At 37.5% G+C, this 21,510-nt stretch overlaps 1 protein-coding gene across 1 annotated transcript in view; it reads left to right on the plus strand.

Annotated features, from left to right (window-relative positions):
* trpm3 (transient receptor potential cation channel, subfamily M, member 3) overlaps nt 1-21,510 on the plus strand; it is a 76,084-nt gene that overhangs the window by 38,034 nt on the left and 16,540 nt on the right. Inside the window, exons 9-18 of the mRNA XM_066711171.1 lie at nt 5,477-5,549; nt 7,315-7,415; nt 8,151-8,285; nt 9,137-9,187; nt 13,755-13,790; nt 13,909-14,049; nt 14,590-14,619; nt 16,626-16,918; nt 17,477-17,705; nt 19,367-19,534. Coding sequence (XP_066567268.1) covers nt 5,477-5,549; nt 7,315-7,415; nt 8,151-8,285; nt 9,137-9,187; nt 13,755-13,790; nt 13,909-14,049; nt 14,590-14,619; nt 16,626-16,918; nt 17,477-17,705; nt 19,367-19,534 — 1,257 coding nt within the window. The remainder of the gene's footprint in view (nt 1-5,476; nt 5,550-7,314; nt 7,416-8,150; nt 8,286-9,136; nt 9,188-13,754; nt 13,791-13,908; nt 14,050-14,589; nt 14,620-16,625; nt 16,919-17,476; nt 17,706-19,366; nt 19,535-21,510) is intronic.

Here is a 21,510-nt window from a genome sequence, read left to right on the forward strand (position 1 = left end):
TGGGCTCCACACTTCAAGAAAGATATCGCTGCTCTAGAGGCAGTTCAGAGGAGAGCAACCAGACTTATTCCAGGTCTGAAGGGAATGTCCTACTGAGAGACTGAGGGAACTGAACCTTTTCACCCTGGACCAGAGGAGACTTCTTCTTCACACAGAGAGGCGTCACAATCTGAACAAACTCCCCAGCGATGTGGTTGAAGCTGAAAATTTGGGAACATTTAAAAACAGACTGAATAGGATCCTTGGATCACTTAGTTATTAATGGACACCAAACGAGCACGATGGGTCAAATGGCCTCCTTTCGTTTGTAAACTTTCTTATGTTCTTAAGTACATAGCAATTCTTTTCCCATATACAATACTGACACAAAAAAAAACTCATACTAATGAAAGCAAATACAAGAGACCAAAGCAAATTATAAATTAGTCTGTAAATGAACATTGACCATTCCTGTTTCACTCCTATGTCCAGTCCTATCTATTAACAGCTTCTTTTCTGCATGAAAAAGTATTACAATCTTAATTCAGTGCAATGTGTTTTTGTTTCCTTGCTGTCTGTTTCGTGGAATTGGCATCTATCATTTAGAATTCACTTTTCATTGTGTTCTATGCAGGAGACACTTTAATGTGTTTGCCAAGCTTCTACAATCCAATCTATAAGGACTAAACAGAAGCTTATTAGGATCTCCGCTATAGTCTCTCCACTATATCATCCCAGGTGTGAAGAGTTATTTCTTGCACCTGATACCCCTATGTGCAGTGCTGATGGAGAAGAAGACACCACAAATTACTTCATTTTGTGTTTTCATCCAAAATGAATGACGAGTGCTTATCAAAGCCGGCAGTGCTTTCTAAATTTAGCATCTTGAAAAAGCACTCTTTCATATTTTGTCAAGTCATTATTGGTACCATAACTGGTCTTTATGTTTTTAATTGCCACCCATGATTAAAAACCACAAAGACTTCCCGTTTCTCTTTTTATTAGAACATTTTAATTAAAAGTAACATTGTATGTGTTTTCAGACTTGGTGATTATAATGTTCCTTTTGCAAAATTCACTAAAGGACTTATTTCACATTCAGCTAATTGAAAGTGACACTGCCTTTTTTCTGTAGCAAATCTTATTAATTATTACAATGTTTGTATTACACAGATTAGCTAACTGTTATGGTGGTAGGTTTTATATTCATGAATAGAGTGGCTGTTGTGTTATTCTATCTGTTTTAACAGTAAAATAGGCAATATTTAAAATCTTGAGACAAATTTACTTGATTCATATCAGTAGTTCCTAGCTATTTCCCTATTGCTATTATTCTCTAAATACAGTGCTCCCCTGCTATACTGCCAACCTCATTTACCGCCTGCTGTTCATCCTGAACTAATGTCTACCAATATGAAATCTATGTTATTGTTACCCATTATACCACCACCCCCACTGTCCACAAACTTCCCAAGCCAAACAAACGGACATAAGCATTGTAGCTTACCTCACTATAATGCCAATGAAATATTGAACCAACATCCCTGCTACAGGTTTGTCAAGCTTTGCATACGTTGTTTAGCTTTTTTGATAAGAGTGACGGCTGTGTTCCTGAAAACAGCAAAGTCTTGGGTTGATTTCTTTAATCTGAAAAGCTTGACGCAGCAACTTCTATAAACCACAATAAACAAAACTCAAAGGACTAAAGAAAAATACAAAGAAATGTATATATAATTGTCTCAATAAGGAAAAGCAAAAGGCCAAATTCAAAAGCAAGAAAATATTATTAATCTTTCCCTTCTTCTTACTACCAGAAATCACTTCTGAAAGTTTGCCTGCCATTATCAGATCAAGGAAAAACATAAAGAAGGGAAGTTGACACAATTAGGCTAAGCCGTGTGCAGATCTGAACTGGGTCAAACACCCGATGATAGATTGCCATTTTCAGACGCTTTCAAAAGGGAGCATCGAAGATTCCCTCCTGTGAAATAATGTCATTGGATGTAATTTATTCACTTCATGTTATTGAGATTATTGTGCACAAAATGTCCACATATGCCCATATTTCACCTCACTGCATCATCAATCATTACAATTGTTTTCAGGGTGGTGTCTTTTATCATTTCATATTGTTGTATATGTTTTTAAGGCTGGTGAGAGCTTTGATGTTCTATTGGTAGAGCCTGTAATTACAATTCAATCCCACAAGTCAAAAAATAATTCAGCAAAGAACAAATGCAGAAACAAAAAACTGACATGCTATTTTAAAATAAAATGTGTGTTAAAGGTGTCTCTTATTTTATAAGAGATATCATCTCGTGCCGTTTGGGCAAGAGGTTCTGGCTGCACAATCTGCGTGAAATGACATCTCATACAATAAGAGTCAGCCTTTACACAACATACTAACTTATTATAAATCACACGTGATTAGGCACACATAATGATTAGACACTCATATCTTCACAGTGAAAAAATGTTATTTTTGTTAAATATGAATTAACCCCCTTTCTCCCCATCTAAAAATGGATCTGCTGTAATTGGCCTACAGTACCTACAGCTGATCTGTATTATGTTTTCATGATAGTTATGTGTCCTTGAATGTTGTTGGTAACTGAGGAGTTGAAACGGTTGCTCTGGTTTGGAGTAGGAATGGTATTACTAGGCCTTGCAGTCACAGCTGATCATTTTCTGCACGGGATGACATTGATACACAAGATAAGAGGTATAGGAATGTTTAGAAAACAGCTGTGTGATTGGCGAGGTTCTCATATGTGATTTATAATTAATATAAAAGGCTCACAGTTGGGTGAAGTTTTAGAGAAGTTTCAGGTTTCACCCGCTAGGATAACATTTTAAAAAGAGCATGACATATGAAGCATCACAGCCAACTTAGGTCCTGGTGTGATATTGGTGTTTACTAATGGGAATCAATTGCATTCATCCTGGCAGTAGAGATGCTGTTGATTTGTTAGTTATCTGAAATAGCAGACTGTGATAAAATTAGACGGTTATTTCTGCAGTGGAATACTTTGAGTTATAAATAAGACTAAGCAATTAGGACTTCAAAGTTACCCTGGCAGAACAACTCTCAAAGGGGAACCTTTATCAAATAGGCCAGTCAATACTAGAAGTCACATTGTCAGTTTCATATTCTTGTATAACAAAATATTCTAATGATCCCTTGGTTCTGAAGCCTTGTTCCCCATCTTCTTTGTATACATTCCCTATATCTCTGAGCTCTGAAGTCATTCATACTGTAGATTCCTCAATAGTCTTCTTAATGTCTAGAAGATAAAAAGGATTACATTAAAAAGAGACTTTCTTTCAAGGAAATATAGCTGAATTATCGTCAAATACACAGACGAGGCATAAGCTGAATAAATAGCAGTATTCCAGTTACTGCAGAAAGTGAAGTATTTCAGTATTTGTACTTGATGAATTGTACTGTGATTTGCATATAAATTGCATGGTAAAGAATACAAGGAAAGGGCTGCATTTTTCACAAGATGAAACCAAAGTCCTAAGCAGACCTAGAAAAACAATGATCACATTCCAAATAAGCTGTGAAAACTATGAGCTCGGTTTCATCAATTTAGATGTTACCTTTATAATCAGAAGATGTATTGAGAGTAACAAGTCACAGAACTCTCACAAAATGTGTCTAGAAATGAAATGTGAAGGCAGAAGGAGAACAGTACCTCCCACAAATTGGTATTATATCCACCACAGATGCCAAATGGCTTGTTCCTCAATTAACATTTACACACCTTTTCAGGTTCCATGTCTGCAATTTGGCAGCCTATAGACATTTACACAGAATTGACATGGATATTCATGTCTTTTTCTAATGTTTAATGCTGTTCAGTGCTGTGATACTTTTGGCACAACAGGATATTAATATATTAAAATAGATAAGAGACCTAGCCACACAGCAACTAAAATTATGCATAAAATTGTGAAAAGCAGTAAATACCTACAGCTTTATTAATTCAAATAATCCATATTTGGGTTTAAAATACACTCATGGAAAGTTGGTTAAAGATAAATACCTCACAGTATTATACATCTTTACATTTATACCCAAATGGATTGTGTCTCAGCGCTGTATGAGATCAAACACCTAAAACCTCCCGGCCCCCCCTTTCACAGGAAACTATATAAATAATTAATCTTAACACTTAAATAAAAAAGTTTTTTATTTTTGTTTTAGGTTATTGCAGTGAAATCCTTTGTTTTGACCTAAAGGCTACAAGCCTCTCATTGAGAGTCACTGGGAGGAAAGGCAGAGTCTGAAATAGCCATCATGTGCGAATGACACAGAGGAATTAAATGCCTCACGTTCCATTAATGATCCATTGGGCTATCAAGCCCTCAGTGCTGCACCGGGGCTACAGAATATGGCTGTAGATTGGCTGCTAATGGTATAATGAATCATATTGTAGGTGTTGTGATTATGATTGGGAGTAAAGGGGATCTCCAAACTGGCTTTATAATGATTGGTTCTATGGTAAAGCTCTGTCTGAGCTTCTCAACTGTAGATGTATGTTATAATACTATGCTCGAATTAGGAGGAGGGCATAGCACAAGTAATATTCTAAGAAGAGTCATGCTGTTCATTTTCACATTGAACCTGTTCATTTAATTTGTGGTCTGAAATTTGCGGAGGTTTCATCTGAACTAAATATGGCTTTGTGATGCAAACCTTGTAAATTGGGTCATCTTCTGGTGATTAAAAAAACAACCTACATGAATAAGTAGCTACAGGTGGTGTTGCAATCAGGTAGCAAGTGGCTGAACGCTTATGCTGTCAATCAGCCGCAGGGCTCCCATCCGAACTCTTCAGCCAATTTTCTAATGGTAGTGCATCTCCGGAAGGCACAAACTGACTCGAGTAAAATCCTTTCTGTGTTCATGGACACATGTTTAAATAATTTGTGATGGCATTAAGTGAAGTGAATGTAAAGGAATTTCATTTTGTGACAAGAACATTATGTTGTTTGATTAATACAATACTTTTTAGTCAGATTTTAACTTTGTTTTGGTGTTTTAAAAAATTATGTGAAATAATATTGAAGTTTCAAGGGTACAGAAATACAAGCATTGTCCATTATAACAGCAAACACTGCGTTGTTAGCCAGGCGTTTGAATCCAGGGTATAGGAGACAGTTCAGCATGAAATACCTGGCATTCAGTCATTTCATATCTGTTTTAAAATTGTTGGTTGTTGATTTGTATTCAGTTCAGTGGCCAACCACTTCATCCAAATGTGCAATTATTTTATTCCACTGAATTACAGACATCTGCAACAAATCTACATGTTTCATGTAATTAATGCAACAGTGCTGCTTTAAAGATTTGAAATCAAGTTAAGCAAACCTTCATCTTTAAAGATAGTTATCCAATATAATAAGTAATGTAGCACGTTTCTGTGAAATCCAGAACTGAATCGTGCCATGAAGTATGTTTCCTAATTTAACTTTTCTCTGTATAACTTCAGATTACTGTGTTCAGAATGGGTTCAGACGGACATCAGGACATTGATTTAGCCATCCTCACAGCTCTTCTAAAAGGTATTTTATATAAATATTCAAGTTAGCTTCTGTAAATTATAAATGTTTCCTCAGCAATTGTTTTTGCACAATTTGTACTGCTAATTTTGACCTTTTGTAAATCCCCAGTAGTCTTTTTTTTGGGAACTGTAGAAGGATTTATAATTTCACTGATATAATATTGGAGTAAGATTTTCCAAAGTTAAATCTTGTAGACATGAAATGTGTAAAATCACATGTTTCTGAATAAATCTCTGTGTTACAGTTTTACAGGACAATTTCTGAATAATTATGCTCTTTACACATTCAAAAAAGATAGAGATGAACAATCATTCATCAATATCTTTATTTTGTGTCATATGAAGGCATCCTTTATTATATGTGTTAGGGAACTTTTTGTATAGGATTGGGAAAATAATATAAGAAGCATTACATTCATTATAATATTGAGTTTTATACCAGATATGGGTCATACATTTTTTATTTTTTTTTAATACATGTTAAATCAGGATGTAGGACAAGGTAACAATGTATTATTTAATTATTTACAAAACAATTAATTTGAAACCATTCTGCCCCCCTATGTATTGTCCATTGAAGTGAGTCTTACTTGATATATATATATATATATATATATATATATATATATATATATATATATATATATATATATAGTGCATTTAAATATACATAATACCTTAGAGGATTAAGCAAACTGAAGTGAAAGAAACCTCCACTCAAATTTTAACTGCAGATAATTATTCTGACAGCTGCTTAGGGTCTAATATACTCAGGGCTTCAAGAGATAAGTGTCCTAAAAATCATGGCTTTCTTAGTTTTTGGATTAAACACTGGGATGGGTCTTCCCATCCTGATGTAAAAATGCACAGATGGCTAAGCATTGTAACTTTTCACTATATATAATACATTTGTCATAACAGGTGCAAATAGATAATTATGGAAACAACATGGTGCTATTTACACCGTTTTGTAACACTAATGAAATTTGCTTACAGCAAATAAAGTGAGAGTCAATAGTTCATCACCTGAACACAGATATAAATGCCAGCAGTCTTTTCTTTGAAATACTTTTTGGGAAGTTTAAATCATACTGGCAATTTTTATTTAATGGTCCCTTTGTGAAGTGTCATTCCACCACACAGGATAGTTAAGCATAGTTAGCACTGTTTTGCATAGTATTTGTGTATGCAGTATACATCTGAGACAATTAAATGACTTGTCTGCAATGTCCTTTGGTTTTACTTGTGATGCGTATTCGAACATCTAAAGTATCAAATGTTAAACTAAGCATATATTTCAATAAAAATGTGCAGTTAAGCATGCAGCAGCACTGTTTTTATAATTAATGAGATATGTCAGCAGGAGATGAGTGTCATGCATAGCATCACGAGAGAGCTGTTTCAAAATGAGCTTATTTTAAAATAAGCAACAGAACAGACTATGCCGTGAAATGCTCATTATGAGACTCCTGAAAGGGTTCTATATTAAAACACTCTGAAGATTAGAGAGGCATGAATACCATGTGAAACATTTGGGTTTGGGTCACGAAATATATTTCAATATGTGCTCAGAAATGGCTTAATTAGTCACGATTAAAATGACCTTAAGTTACAGACTGAAAACACCCATAAAAACCTGAAGGATGGAGAGCCTCCAGGTCCAGGGCTCAAGGTCACATTTCTGCATGATGTGTGAAAAGCCTGGTGCTATTTTTAGTTATTTTAGGTCTAGTCTACACACTGTTCATCTGCTGTTTCTTCCACAGGAGCCAATGCTTCTGCCCCAGACCAGCTGAGCTTAGCCCTGGCATGGAACAGGGTTGACATTGCCCGCAGTCAGATCTTTATTTATGGACAACAGTGGCCGGTAATGTATAATAATTGTACCTACTCATTTTTGGATGACAACTCGAAAATGTTAATATAATGTTTGTCTTTATATCTAGCTATCCATCTATTTATCTGTCTACCCATATATGTATCTATCTATCTCTCTAAATGTACATAGATAGATGGATAGACTAATTGTTAGATAGACAGATATACTCATTGCCTTTCATTCCTGCCTCCCTAGATGTAAAGTTTCCTGGTTTAGAACAAACAATTGTTAGAATACTGTGTAATTGGATTGCCACCTGCCTTCCTGAACGCATTGGTATACTTTGGCCTAGATCAAATCAAAACGTTGACCTACCTACAAATCACAAATTACAAACCTGAACCCTATCACATTTTCATTTACAAGCCATGGAAAGTGGCTTCTGACAATGAATTACACCGCGAAAGGATACAGGTTGGTAATTTGTTGTTCGCAGGCAGGTTAACGCTCTGATTAGGTCCAGGCCTATGTGCTTTTAAAAAAAACTGCATCTGATCCTCAAAGTAATTAAAACCTTAAACACTATGAAGACAAAAAAAGATATACTTTCTTTTTCGTAAGTACTACCTCAAAGTGGTCCGGTATTACCGAGTGGGAAGGCAACCCTAGCCAAGTTATAAATAGGCCAGACAAGAAAAAAAGTATAAAAGATATTGAAATTCAGTCATTGAAATTGCATGGTACAAAACATGTTAAGATTTAATTTGCTGTATTGATTTGCAGGTGGGTTCCTTAGAGCAGTCCATGCTAGATGCCCTGGTGTTAGACCGAGTGGATTTTGTCAAGCTGCTGATAGAGAATGGGGTCAGCATGCATCGCTTCCTCACCATCTCCAGGCTTGAAGAGCTGTACAACACGGTAGTCCACTGAACTAAAATCACTTATGTTATTCATGATACTGCAGTAATCCGCTCCACATCATTAAGCCCAGTTGAAAGCGCAGCCCTGGCAGCTTCAGTCACTGAGGAAACCCCCAGAGGAAAGCTATCAAACCACAAGCATAAAATTAACACTTTTAGAAAACTCCAAAGTAATGGCTTACTACTTCTGTTATCGGGCCTTAGAGCTTTCTGAAAAAAAATGGCAGGAGAGAAATTCCATTAGCGTTAGTGTGAACGTGGCTGTCTCTGAAGCTTTTAAATAGCTACTGTACTTGTTTTGAATCCATTATCTTTCACAGTAAAAACTGCAGCCTACAGCTGGAGTCTGTTCCTTCTCCCTTCAATTTTTTTATTTTTAATTTTCATACCGGTGGGATCAGGATCAAATACAGCCTTTGGCCATCCTGGAGGCACGCACATGTTAAAAAGACAAGATGGCAGATCTGCATTATGTAGAAAGCAGAATCCTCTGTAAATAAAGAGCTGTCATCAAGTATTGGAATTGTACTTTGAGATTGGCAGGTACAGTAGGTCAAAGTTTTGATGTGGTCCAGGCCTGGATAACCTTATCCATTACAAGTGGATCGCAGTAGACTGCATCTGAAAATCATTAATCACTGCAGTCATTATTACGCAGAATCAATATTTTTCATTCAGCAGTGAAGAAAATGTAGTATTATCTGCTCATTCAAATATAAAACATACTTTCTTGCTTTAGAAGGGCACTTTGTAACCATTCTCTGGCTCATAACATGACAATATTATGTTTCCACTAAGTTATTTTCCTGAACTGCTATTTCTTTTCTTTGTTTCACTTTGTATTTTTAGAGACATGGCCCATCAAACACTTTATACCATCTGGTCAGAGACGTTAAAAAGGTAGGATTTAGCCCATCCTTTTGTGTGTGTGTGAGGGGTTCATGGTGTGATACATGGTGCTTTTGTCTACAGTACCATAGTTTAAATGCTGCCTATTGGTGTTTATTGATAGTGAGCCTCCTCTTCTAGAAATGTGAAATTCAGGCTTTCCAGTCAGATCAATACATGGTTGAAAAGAATCTGCTCTTCCTGGCTGTTATTTCCCCATGTCTGGTTAATTTTGCATAACTAATGAACTGGTGTACAAGATTAGCAGATATGCAGTTAACTAATATTTGAAGCTGTCCGGTGGCACACATTTGAAAATGCATTGATGATGCTCTGAGTTTTCAGAAATACTCCAATTTGTTACCCACCAGCAGTGTTGGGGTTAGCAATAGTCATAGTGTTATTCACTTTAATATAATTCTTTCATATGGAGCTAAACAATAACAAAACACAAGTCAGATCCTTAAATATTATCAAAGATTTTGTAAAAAGGTCACCTTAATTTTCTTTAAAATGTCACAGCACGACTGGCTGTTGTTTTGTGACCCAGATATAGTGTGTGTGTTACAATACAGCATGCACCTAACCACGGCCCACTCCTTATATTGACAGTTTTAGCACAGTCTCGCTCTTGTGTACCTTCTGTTTCTTACAGCACTTGGCACTGGAAATGAATATCTCGACAACTCAGATTTGTAAATATAATGAAGAGCCTTGAGGAAACGTGCTCTGTCGTGTCCTAGTGGACCTTTTTGCTGCAGTTTTTTTAGAAGCTGGAGCCATGGCATTTTGAGTCAGGCCAGCAAACAAGGCATTGCAACAGACTAGCAGGCAGATAACTAAGCCATGAAGTAATATCTCAGTCCCGGAAACACACAGGATGGAGTAATCACTTGGCAATGTGTCTCAGGTGATGAATTTCTGTACATTGAACACATTTCAAACAACACCAGTAGTCTAAGTACATCAGTCCATACAATGGTACTACTCCAGACAGGAAACATTCAATAAAAGCACTTGAGAGGTTTGTTATTAACAGGGGGATTTGAAAAATGGCCAAGTATCGACTGATGACAGATATCAGATACCATTTATTTTTTTTGATATAACATTAATGAGTTGAGTAAGAAGCTGCACACAGACAAAGAGAATCAATACCAAATGACTGTGTTCTCTGGGAAGGGGATTTTTGTGACGCAGCTGGAGATCCGGATAAATATATGCATAGTTTAAATGTTTCGAATTAACAACAACCAGAGAGAAATTCAGGAATATATGTGTATCTAAAAACAGTACAGAACAATTCTGTTCTGCCTTTTCACTGGCTCGAGATCATGGTCTTCCTTTAATGGATTACATGGATATATTGAATTATTTATGTATTTTTAAAACGTAATCTGAAAAAGACACACAACACATTCATTCAGTTTGAGTGGATTAATGATATGTATTTAGTGGAATTCAAGAAGATGTGTTTTTATGTAAGTGCATGTGTTTAATTGTGGCTAATACAAATATCAGTTGAAGACATATTAAACTAGATCATCTACTGTGCATACATCTTGTGCACAAAATCTGTTAGTGTGTGCATAGTGCGTGCACATCATCAGACATGTGAAAAACAAATACCTTGTAGCTTGCCGATCCATATGTTCAGCTTACAGTACGATGTGATATGCTATGCTGCCCTCTGATGTCACCTCTGGCATTTAATTGGCAAGGTGTATGAAATTCACTTGATGTATGGGGATGGTTCTTTTACAGTGTCATCAAGTGCAAAGCTGCAAGTGTTATTTATGTCATTTTTAAAACAACCTGAAAAAGACATGTGGCACATTTATTCAGTCTGAGTTCCAGCATTACAGGAATCTCTGCCTATTAGAGATCAGAAAGTATAAGGCAATCACTCAATTGCTTCTGTTTGGAGGAGACTCACTACTTGCGTGCCTTGCTCAGCTTTGGTCATGTCTTCTTCCATCATCATCAGTCTTGTCCATCTTAACAGTCTGAACATTAGACTTTCAGTCTTCTCTTTTGATGTTTAACCTCCCTGTCACAACTTGGGACTTTAGAGAGTGATGCAATGACTGCTTTCGGTTGTACATTCAGGGATGAGTGGCTGCTTCTGTCTGTGTGAACAGAAGTGTTGTTGTTAGCGAGTGTACAGTATTGTTTGCCTTGCCAAACTGCATGAAATGAAGAAAAGCGTCTGATAGCACAAGTGTTTATGAGACTCCTGCATCCGTTCATTGATGGGGGTTGAAATGTAGTGCTGCATGTGGTTGTGAATCTGCAGCAGTTGCCATCCACGTGATTGTATACTGCCCGCTTGTCTCTCGTCCTTCATTTGCCTTACCAGCTTTTGTGAAGTCCTCTTTTCCGACTCCTGACAATTATCCTGACTCCCAATTTCCCTAATTATCAGATTCACCAAACCTGTGCCACCATATTCCCTGATTAAAATGGTTGAATCATTTTATATTTCAACAAAAGTTATTTGGAACAATTTTGCATAGTCACTATTCATTCTCTACTGTATGTTTATAATTGCCTAAACAGAGATTGGTTCTGGCAACATAAAGAACCATTTTTAAACACTTGTTAGTCTTCTGCTCCTCTTATATTCAGGTCTCTATTACTGCAAAGATGAGCAGAAGACATGTCTGTGGTCCACCAATATGTGCAGTATCTTGTCAAGAGAAAGACATGACTGCAGTTTTAATGAGTTCAGATAACTGTCATAAATCATTAAAATTAGGTAGGCAGAAGTCTCATTTAAGTTACTAAGCAGAATATTCCCTACAGAAGCTCACCTTTTTGTGACAATATACACCGATCAGCCATAACATTATGACCACTGACAGGTGAAGTGAATAACACTGATAATCTCGTTATCATGGCACCTGTCAGTGGGTGGGATATATTAGACAGCAAGTGAACATTTTGTCCTCAAAGTTGATGTGTTAAAAGCAGGAAAAATGGGCAAGCGTAAGGATCTGAGTGACTTTGACAAGGGCCAAATTGTGATGGCTAGACGACTGTGTCAGAGCATCTCCAGAACTGCAGCTCTTGTGGGGTGTTCCCGGTCTGCAGTGGTCAGTACCTATCAAAAGTGGTCCAAGGAAGGAAAAGCGGTGAACCGGCGACAGGATCATGGGCGACCAAGGCTCATTGATGCACGTGGGGAGCGAAGGCTGGCCCGTGTGGTCTGATCCAACAGACGAGCTACTGTAGCTCAATTGCTGAAAAAGTTAATGCTGGTTCTGATAGAAAGGTGTCAGAACACACAGTGCATTGCAGTTTGTTGCGTATGGGGCTGCGTAGCCGCAGACCAGTCAGGGTGCAGTCAGAACTGGACCACGGAGCAATGGAGGAAGGTGGCCTGGTCTGATGAATCACGAGTTTAAGGTGTTGACTTGGCCTCCAAATTCCCCAGATCTCAATCCAATCGAGCATCTGTGGGATGTGCTGGACAACAAGTCTGATCCATGGAGGCCCCACCTCGCAACTTACAGGACTTAAAGGAGCTCCTGCTAACGTCTTGGTGCCAGATACCACAGCACACCTTCAGAGGTCTAGTGGAGTCCATGCCTCGACGGGTCAGGGCTGTTTTGGCGGCAAAAGGGGGACCTACGCAATATTAGGCAGGTGGTCATAATGTTATGGCTGATCGGTGTGTATATATATATATATATATATTTGTGTGTGTGTGTGTGTGTAAAGATTGTATTCACACTACTATAACTAGTTGAGTTTTAACTCGGTCTTACCTTACATTATTTCCCAAGTAAATATCTTTTGGTGATACCAGTACTCTCAAGTGGAACACAAATGTAATTTTCTGTTGACAAGAAACCAAGCTCACTCCATATTTCTTCCTGGAGCAGTTTAAAAACACCTCAATCTGGGAACGTTCTGCAATCAATCCAAATGATTCTGAACCTGAAGGTGTTTATTTTTCACAATGCGAAATCAGTGACCTGAATCTAGGCAGCATTATTTTGTAGGTCTCAGGTATTGTGACACGGCTTCTGAATCTTATTGGGTTGGTTTGCATTTTCTCATATCCCCCCAAAATCTCTTCCACTTTCAAGAGCAGATCTTTACGTCAGAGTGCTACAGCTGGCAATGGGGAGAGACTTGCATGACATAAATGGCCTTAGCATTTCTGCCTTTGCTAAGATGGGGACTTAGACTTGAATTCAGGCCATGGACTTCAAAAGTGTTCGATTTGTGTAGGCATTTGGAAGTTACAGATGTTCTATCATTTCAAGTCATTGTTTATTGCTCTAATTTTAACTCATATATTTATTTAAAAATCTTCACTTTCTGCACCTTCTTCTTGCTTTCTGAGTACTAAAATCTTGAAAATCCTGTTAAGATCATAAAGTGACAATTCAAGTGGACTGGAAATATAAAAATACCAAACATCATCTAAAAACCAGAACCATAATCAGATCCTCTTGGTTTGCAGTGTACAGAGAATGATCTTAACAGGACTTCACTGCATTTTCTGTTCTCTTTAACCTTTCTCATTTCATAGTACCGTTTCTTACTTACCCTATGTGTTCTTTCCAAGCAAGAATATCCAGGGTTCGGTTGGATCTATTTCAAGGTGAATCAACTAATAACCTTTTTCTGTTTAACAATTATTTTTTGTGCCTGTTCTCTATCTAGTTAAACATAAGAAGGTGGTTGTGTCCAGTTTGTCTGAATCGCTTGTCACTGTTTAGGGGAACCTTCCTCCAGACTACAGGATCAGTCTGATAGACATCGGCCTCGTCATCGAGTACCTGATGGGTGGAGCGTACCGCTGCAATTACACTAGGAAAAGGTTTCGAACTCTTTATCACAATCTCTTCGGCCCCAAGAGAGTGAGTGTTTTTGTGGTTGTTGATTTTTAAGGGGTTCCGAGAGGAGTTAGTACTTTTGTTTGCCAGTAGTGTTTTAAATGTATTCACTGGGACAACCCCTAAAGGCATAAAGACAGTGTTACCTTTCTGATCTGTTAGTGTTGTTGGAAACAACTTAAGAAACAGAAGTAAGCAGTTTGCAGATCATAATGTATCTATGATTTTGGTTCTAACTAGTTACCTCTTCCTTGTAGCAAAGAGGAGCTGTGATCTGAATTGAATATATGATGTTGTTGTTTTTTGTCATATAAAATAAACACAAGACGTATATTTGTTTTTCTTTATTTTTAACAAATGTTAACTAGGTCTTGTTGATATTTAAAATCCACACCTGCCCCATTCTGCTGTTAATTTTCAACATCATACATGTATACATATTTTTTAGTTGCAACAATAGTGAATGACACAGTTATTTACACAAGTTCTCTTGCCAAATGGATTTAAAAATGTGTGTAAAACACTAAACTTTGGACCTGATCTACCTCTCTTTATTTCTTACAGCCCAAAGCTCTAAAACTATTGGGAATGGAGGTATGTTAACTGCAGCTGAAGACTGTACAAACATGGTTTTCCAAAGTACTTTCTCCTCGTTCTTCTCTGTCAAAATGTCACTGAGGAATATATTAAGGCTACTTTAGTAATGTGTCCTCCCATTACAGCTAGCAGCCTACAATGATGTGGTCTGAACGTTAGATAAACATAGTTATTCCAAATGTATAAATTAACTGTAGCTATTCAATCCATGTAGTCTTTCAATTAAATTGTTCCCAACATAGACCAAATCGAACTGTAACCCATCTACCAATCAAACATTGAATGACAACTTCTTGTTCAAAGGATTCTTTCTTCTAGGATATCTAATTTAAACCTGTCTGTAGGCACTATGCTTAAAGTGTGCAAATGGTGGGTGGGTTAGAGTTTTGACTGACTGCATCCTATTTGCTTTCAGTTATTTCGAATTTTGAAAATAATCTGATTAATGTGAGTGTTTGTTATGTTTTCGATGTCTTTTTATTTTGTTGGCTTTTTGTACAGTCTTATTATGATTTTAATGAACTTTAAAATAAATGTCAAAATTATATAGCCATTGATTGACACCAAAACCCCCAAAAGCTGGCATCATACACAAAATGTCAGTCCCATTCCAATATTATTCTGCTACTTTTGTTGTTGTTGATGATGTTAAGGTTGATACCTTCATATTTGTACTGTCTCCATGGGCAACAACACACAAAGTAACAGTGAGGCCTTATGGTCTAGAACTCAGTTTAACCAGGATTATGTCAGCAGTGCTAAAACTTGCTTTCGATTGTTGTCCTAAGCTCTCCCAGAAACTCATTTGTGCAAGAGGGGATACAAAGACCTCAGGAACACACACCTGGTGGATGTAATGAAATAATCAATTAAATCTTACTTTACCCCTTAGTATTATATCCACATAAGACCATGAAGTCCAGATTGAGATAAGGCATTTCAATCAGTTTTCTTCACCCCTGTGATGGAAGTGATTTTAATTAGATATCTAAATTATTTCAGGAAGGAAACCAGTGGATTGTGTTCAGTTTTCTGGCTGAGTAAACTGTTCGTATCATTAACCACCTTATTTGTGTTAATGTGTTTCCTCGTGTCACCATTGTTAAGATTTTTAAGATTGTGACAAGACACCTGGCACCTATGGTTAAAGGCCTATGAGGATTTAGCTGTTTCAGTCTTTCCTCGGGACTCATGCCACTATGAAGGTTGAATCCAATTGCCTTTCTAAAAACCCTCTCTGAGGCATGCATCAAGAATGATATACAGTAATCTACATAATATCTCAGAACCTATATTTTCTGCCATTAGGTACAATTCTTTTTCACTTTTTCTTCACAATACATAGAGGGTGACAGTGGGGAATTCACTAAAGCATACAATTTTCCTCAGCTCAAGTTCTGTTTTTACACCTTTAATCAACTTTTCTGTACGCAATATGCCACACTTTGTATTTTCTTATATTGAATTGATCATGCATCTGCCTGTGTCTTTCTCAACTAGATCTGCTGTGCTTCAAGGGTGTCAGCCTTTCATCACATCTTATTATTTACTTGTTTACTGTTAATACCCTCATCCAGGTCATGTTAAGTCATATTCAGACTACAAAAAGTACAACTATTACATTATTTTGTTTTGTATGCATGATATTAGCCTAATTTCTGTATAAAAGTAGACCTTTCAGGGCTATATTCACAAAGCAGGACGAGGTAAATGTCACTGAAAAATGTTTGTGTCTTCCCTGCTGCAGAATCTTTTTTCATCTCTATTTGTATAATGATAGAGATCCCCAAAGACACGGAATACCTTTGTGGGCATTACAATAGAAGCTGTGTAAAAGATGTAGGCTGAATAAAATATAGATTACATATATTCAGTGCATTTCCTACCACTGCCAAACATGTATTGCTTTGTTGCATTTACAAAGGCACACTCCACCTAAACGTAGTTGTGCACAGCTGAACAGAGGCCGATACAAATGGAGCTGGTAATTTTGTCTCCTTCAGGATGACTTGCCTATGAGGAGAGGCAGGCAGAAGACCACTAGGAAGAAAGAGGAGGAGGTGGACATTGACCTGGATGACCCAGAGATTAATCACTTCCCCTTCCCTTTCCATGAGCTCATGGTGTGGGCGGTGCTGATGAAGAGGCAGAAGATGGCGCTGTTTTTCTGGCAGCACGGTGAGGAGGCCATGGCTAAGGCCCTGGTGGCCTGTAAGCTCTGCAAGGCCATGGCACACGAGGCCTCAGAGAACGACATGGTGGATGACATCTCGCAAGAACTCAACTACAACTCCAGGTCTGTGCGATCATAAACTCACTGATACGCACCATTTCCACCGGCAGGAACACATTCACCAGGGTCCAGATGGGAGTTTGTTTTTCTTATTTTAATTTGAAAGTTTAGGTTTAATATTATTAACCTCAAGGTTTGACTTTGTGCAAGAGTATTCATAATTGAAATCAGTGCTTTCTTTTTTCATGAGTTTGGTTTCTGTCATTGAAAAAATGTATCCCTTGACTTTGCAGAGTGTGAGATAATGATTTCTCTGAAGTCGGGGTAATTGCTTACTCTCCAGAGGCCTTATGTTGTTCACTTAAGCTTGTTTAGAGGAAGTCTGCTTTTATTTTTTGAAGTGTAACCCAATACTTGTTCTAAGTGTATATTTACTTATACTTGGGGGTAAAATAGCCCCTCTATTAGGCTCAACACAGGATTCCCATAGCACAGAAATGCTAGGCAGCACTTCAAAGTGCTGGAGCACACTGCCCTTGCCCATCAATGAAAGCTTCTATGTTTGAAATGCATATGAGTTCACATAAGTGACTCCTGACAAGTGCTCCTTGCATTGTGCAGAGAGTTTGGGCAGTTGGCCGTGGAGCTGTTAGACCAGTCGTACAAGCAGGATGAGCAGATGGCCATGAAGTTGCTCACCTATGAGCTGAAGAACTGGAGCAATGCCACCTGCCTCCAGCTGGCCGTGGCAGCCAAGCACCGGGACTTCATCGCGCACACCTGCAGTCAGATGCTTCTCACGGACATGTGGATGGGGAGACTACGCATGCGGAAAAACTCCGGACTGAAGGTAACCATTGCTCACCATCGTCAGTGTGTTTGACAGCTTTACCAAGCCTGGAAGTCACCGTCACCATAATTGTAAACACAATGATCCCTGTTAGACAATCACTGTCTAACAGCAGGCAGACAGGGTTTGTAAATTCAAGGTTAATCCCTTTAGTGGAAAAACATTGCCCTTGTGTAAAGAAGGTTTCCAAGATGTTACGTTTTTATGTCAGTATATGGATGTTCAATATCAGTAACCCTGGCAACTGTCTATGTATCAGAAATATGTAGCTTGATCACAATACATTTGTGAAAAGGTATACTTATTTCATAATAACCCTGTGAATATCTCTACAGTTAACAGCTGCAGCTCGTCTCCTCCCAAAACATTTGTGTTACATTAATATTTACTTTAGAATTAATTGTGACCTTTCTCTCAAGATTGGCTCTTGAGATTTCTAATAATTTACACTATACAATTAATTTGAGCTTGTTCTAACAATTAAATAATATTTCCACAAAATGTATATAGCCTTAGGATCCAACATAATCTCAAACTGTAATCTGTAAAATATGTATCCAGTTATCTAAATTTTACATTTAAGTAACTTTGGAGAGAAAAGCAAGCTCCCAACTCAGTATACATTGAGACTTGCTTTTTACTTGATTTTGTGTATCATTATTTGGCAGTATTCATCAAGGTCTGCCACTGTGTATACCATACTATCCTCCAATATACATGCCCAATAGATATTATTATTTTAAATCACAATGACTAATGCATGTAGGTCTTATGTAGCCAAAGAACTGCCTGTTTCAGAAATTACTGTTTATTAAGGGCAATGACATTTCAACCTTCAGAGACCAATAGTAATTATTGTTTGTATAATAGTATGAATTAACCCATGGATCATTACCTAGTAGTCAGCTAGGGTTGTTTCTCCTTGGTCTTCCATAGTGTGTTCCACAATATTATTCTTCCTGTCTTGCTTGCTTCGTTGTAACACATATGATGGAGTAGAGATACATAGAAATTAACTTTACAAATGTTGAACCAGAACATTATAGCCCACAAGAAAAACAAATCCATGTTCTCACAAAGAATATTTCAATTATGTCCTACGCCACCTTCAGCTCTTTATACCTAAATAGTTGATATTGTTGTACTCTCTTGATTGTCTTGACTAATCAGCTTCTAATTGCTTCTCTCGGATATGTATGCATTGCATTGTCAGTATAAATTGTATTTCAGCAATTCCTTGCCTGCAGCTTCTGACCGAGGCAAATAGAAGATGCACGAGTCTCTACTGTAATTCAATAAGAATCAGTCTGGTCTTTTACAGATGTTTCCTTCTGTTAGGAAATGACTTCATTTTGAGTTAATGATTATTATTGATCAGACCTACAGTCATTTCAAAATGGCAGAAGGAAGGAAGACATGAATGAATCAATGATATGCAGTGAATGGATTAAATTGTGGACTGGCTTTTGTGAGAGATCAAAAAGTGATCTATAAACTTCAGTGAAGTAACCTCTTTACAGCTACAACTACAAAGCAAAACAAGTATATTCTCTTTCAAACAGAAACTAAAACTACATGCTAATACTTTTTCCTAGTCAAGAAATGTATCTTGTGGTGCAGTGTATGTATTTGATTGCTTTTGGTAACTATGCCCTGGACAGGTCATACTAGGGTTGCTGTTGCCCCCCTCCATTCTGAGCCTGGAATTCAAGAACAAGGATGAGATGTCCTACATGCCTCAAGACCAAGAGAACTACCTCCAGGAGAAGGAGGCAGAGGAGACAGAGAAGCCTGTGAAGGAGAAGGAAGAGGAAGACATGGAGTTCACAGTAAGAGCATACTGTGGGACGCAGTACAACTCCGTGGTGAGAGCACCCACCTCAGCCCCCGCTCCCCCTTGGCATCAATGGGTGGCTCCACCCAGATTTCTACCAGGAAAGCAATACGATTTAGACAGCAGGGTTAATAAATTGGCCTCTTTTCTCAATTTAAGTGTATACAGAGAAACGTGCATAACGAGAAGTTTTTGACAGCTGATCTTCTTGGGTATCATTAAAACATGAGGAAATTGTTCTTCCCAATACAGCAGTAGACAGGAAGCTGTTTTATGCCAAGCAAAAATGTCCCCTTAACGTCTTGTTGATTGTGTCTTTATCCTATCTTCAGCAAAAACATAAAATGAATGTCTTCGGAGTGTCATGTCTAAATGTGCCGTATTGGTTTGGTAGTGCGTATGTCTCTCTGTTTTGTTTACAATTTCTAGCAAACCTTACTGCAAAAAAAAAAGATGGAGGTATTGTATCTGTTAAAATCCACACTCCATACTGAAAACACTCTCCCATCCTGTCACACTGAAATACAGTAAAACATATGAATCTGTGTGAAGACCAGAAACAGATTCATTCTTCACCTCTGGGAAATTGCATTGCAACCCCCCTCACTGTTTCAGATTAATGAAACAAATATTGCAAATTTCATAAAAGCCAATTTGGATGTTGTCACCTTGTTATCTCTAAGGCCTGTCTCCTAATTATTGTTAGTTCAATACATTGATACAGGTCAACTGAAATTGATCTTCTACAAATTGATGGACTTTTATATTTAGAATAAAACAATGGAAACCAAACATTTTGGTTAGAATACTAATCTGGGCTCATTTAGAATTGGTATTCTCAGACTAGACAATCTTGGTTCATTTCAAATGTTTAGTGATTTCCGGAAAAGACATTCATAAGCTTTTTGTTGCCTACCTTTTTTGAACTTGGTGCAACATGCTTTATGTGTGTCTGTATATTTTCATTTAAGACACTGAAGGAAGAGACTTTAATCTCAACTGAACTAAGGAAGGGTTCAGTATAGCCCTCGGATCTATGGAGAAATGCAACTCAGCAAAATGGATCCATACAAGCAGCCTTGCTTATGCTGGCTTGAACATTCACACTCCAGCCAGAACATGGCTTGTCACACTAGCTCTGGGCCCGTTAAGCACTTGGCAGGAGTGAGCAAGTTTCCTTGGAAGCTCTGCCAATCCTTTGTGCATCCTTTGCAAAGTTCTAATCTTTTGAGATCCAGTTAGACTACAGAGAGCAGAGAAACACAACTGAGAACAAGGGACAAATCTTTTCACAATCTGAGGCGTGCAAGTTTTCGATGAAATACGTAGATATTTAAGATGATATTAAGTGTATTTTAGCAGCTAGCTTTTCAGTTCCCAAACTATCCTTATGGAAAAGACTTGAATAATCCTTTGACACGTTCATATAAGAATAACATATGAACTGTCTGATTCCATGTATACTCATTTTTCAGTACATTTACATGACCAATAGTCAAAGTAAAATGAATAAGTTCAACCCAATGTGTTATTTCTAATAATAAGAATTATAATAGGATTACTTTGATACATTTATGTTACATACACATTTATCATATAAATGGGTGTTCATTTATATTTGTAAGTTCAGGAGCAGTAAAACACACAATCCTGTAACATTCGGCCTTTACAGAAAAATAAAAATCATACAAATGTCGGCAGTAAAAACATGCTGTTTCATGGCCAACTAATAGGAAAAGGTCATGTTATATTCCACGGTTTGTAACTGAGAATATAAACTCCCTGGTACATTGTAGCACCCATTTCATTTTACACTGACATTTGCAAGTCATGTAAATGCATTGCAAAACTCATTAGGATCACAAATGCATAGAAATGTATACGGTTATGAACTAAGGAATGCAGAGGACATTCACCCGGCACTGCACAGCATGAGGTGCCCACTTCCATACCTGTGTCATCCACTGAAAT

This window comes from Amia ocellicauda, chromosome 8 (genome assembly GCF_036373705.1).
Source record: "Amia ocellicauda isolate fAmiCal2 chromosome 8, fAmiCal2.hap1, whole genome shotgun sequence".
Lineage (NCBI taxonomy): Eukaryota > Metazoa > Chordata > Actinopteri > Amiiformes > Amiidae > Amia > Amia ocellicauda.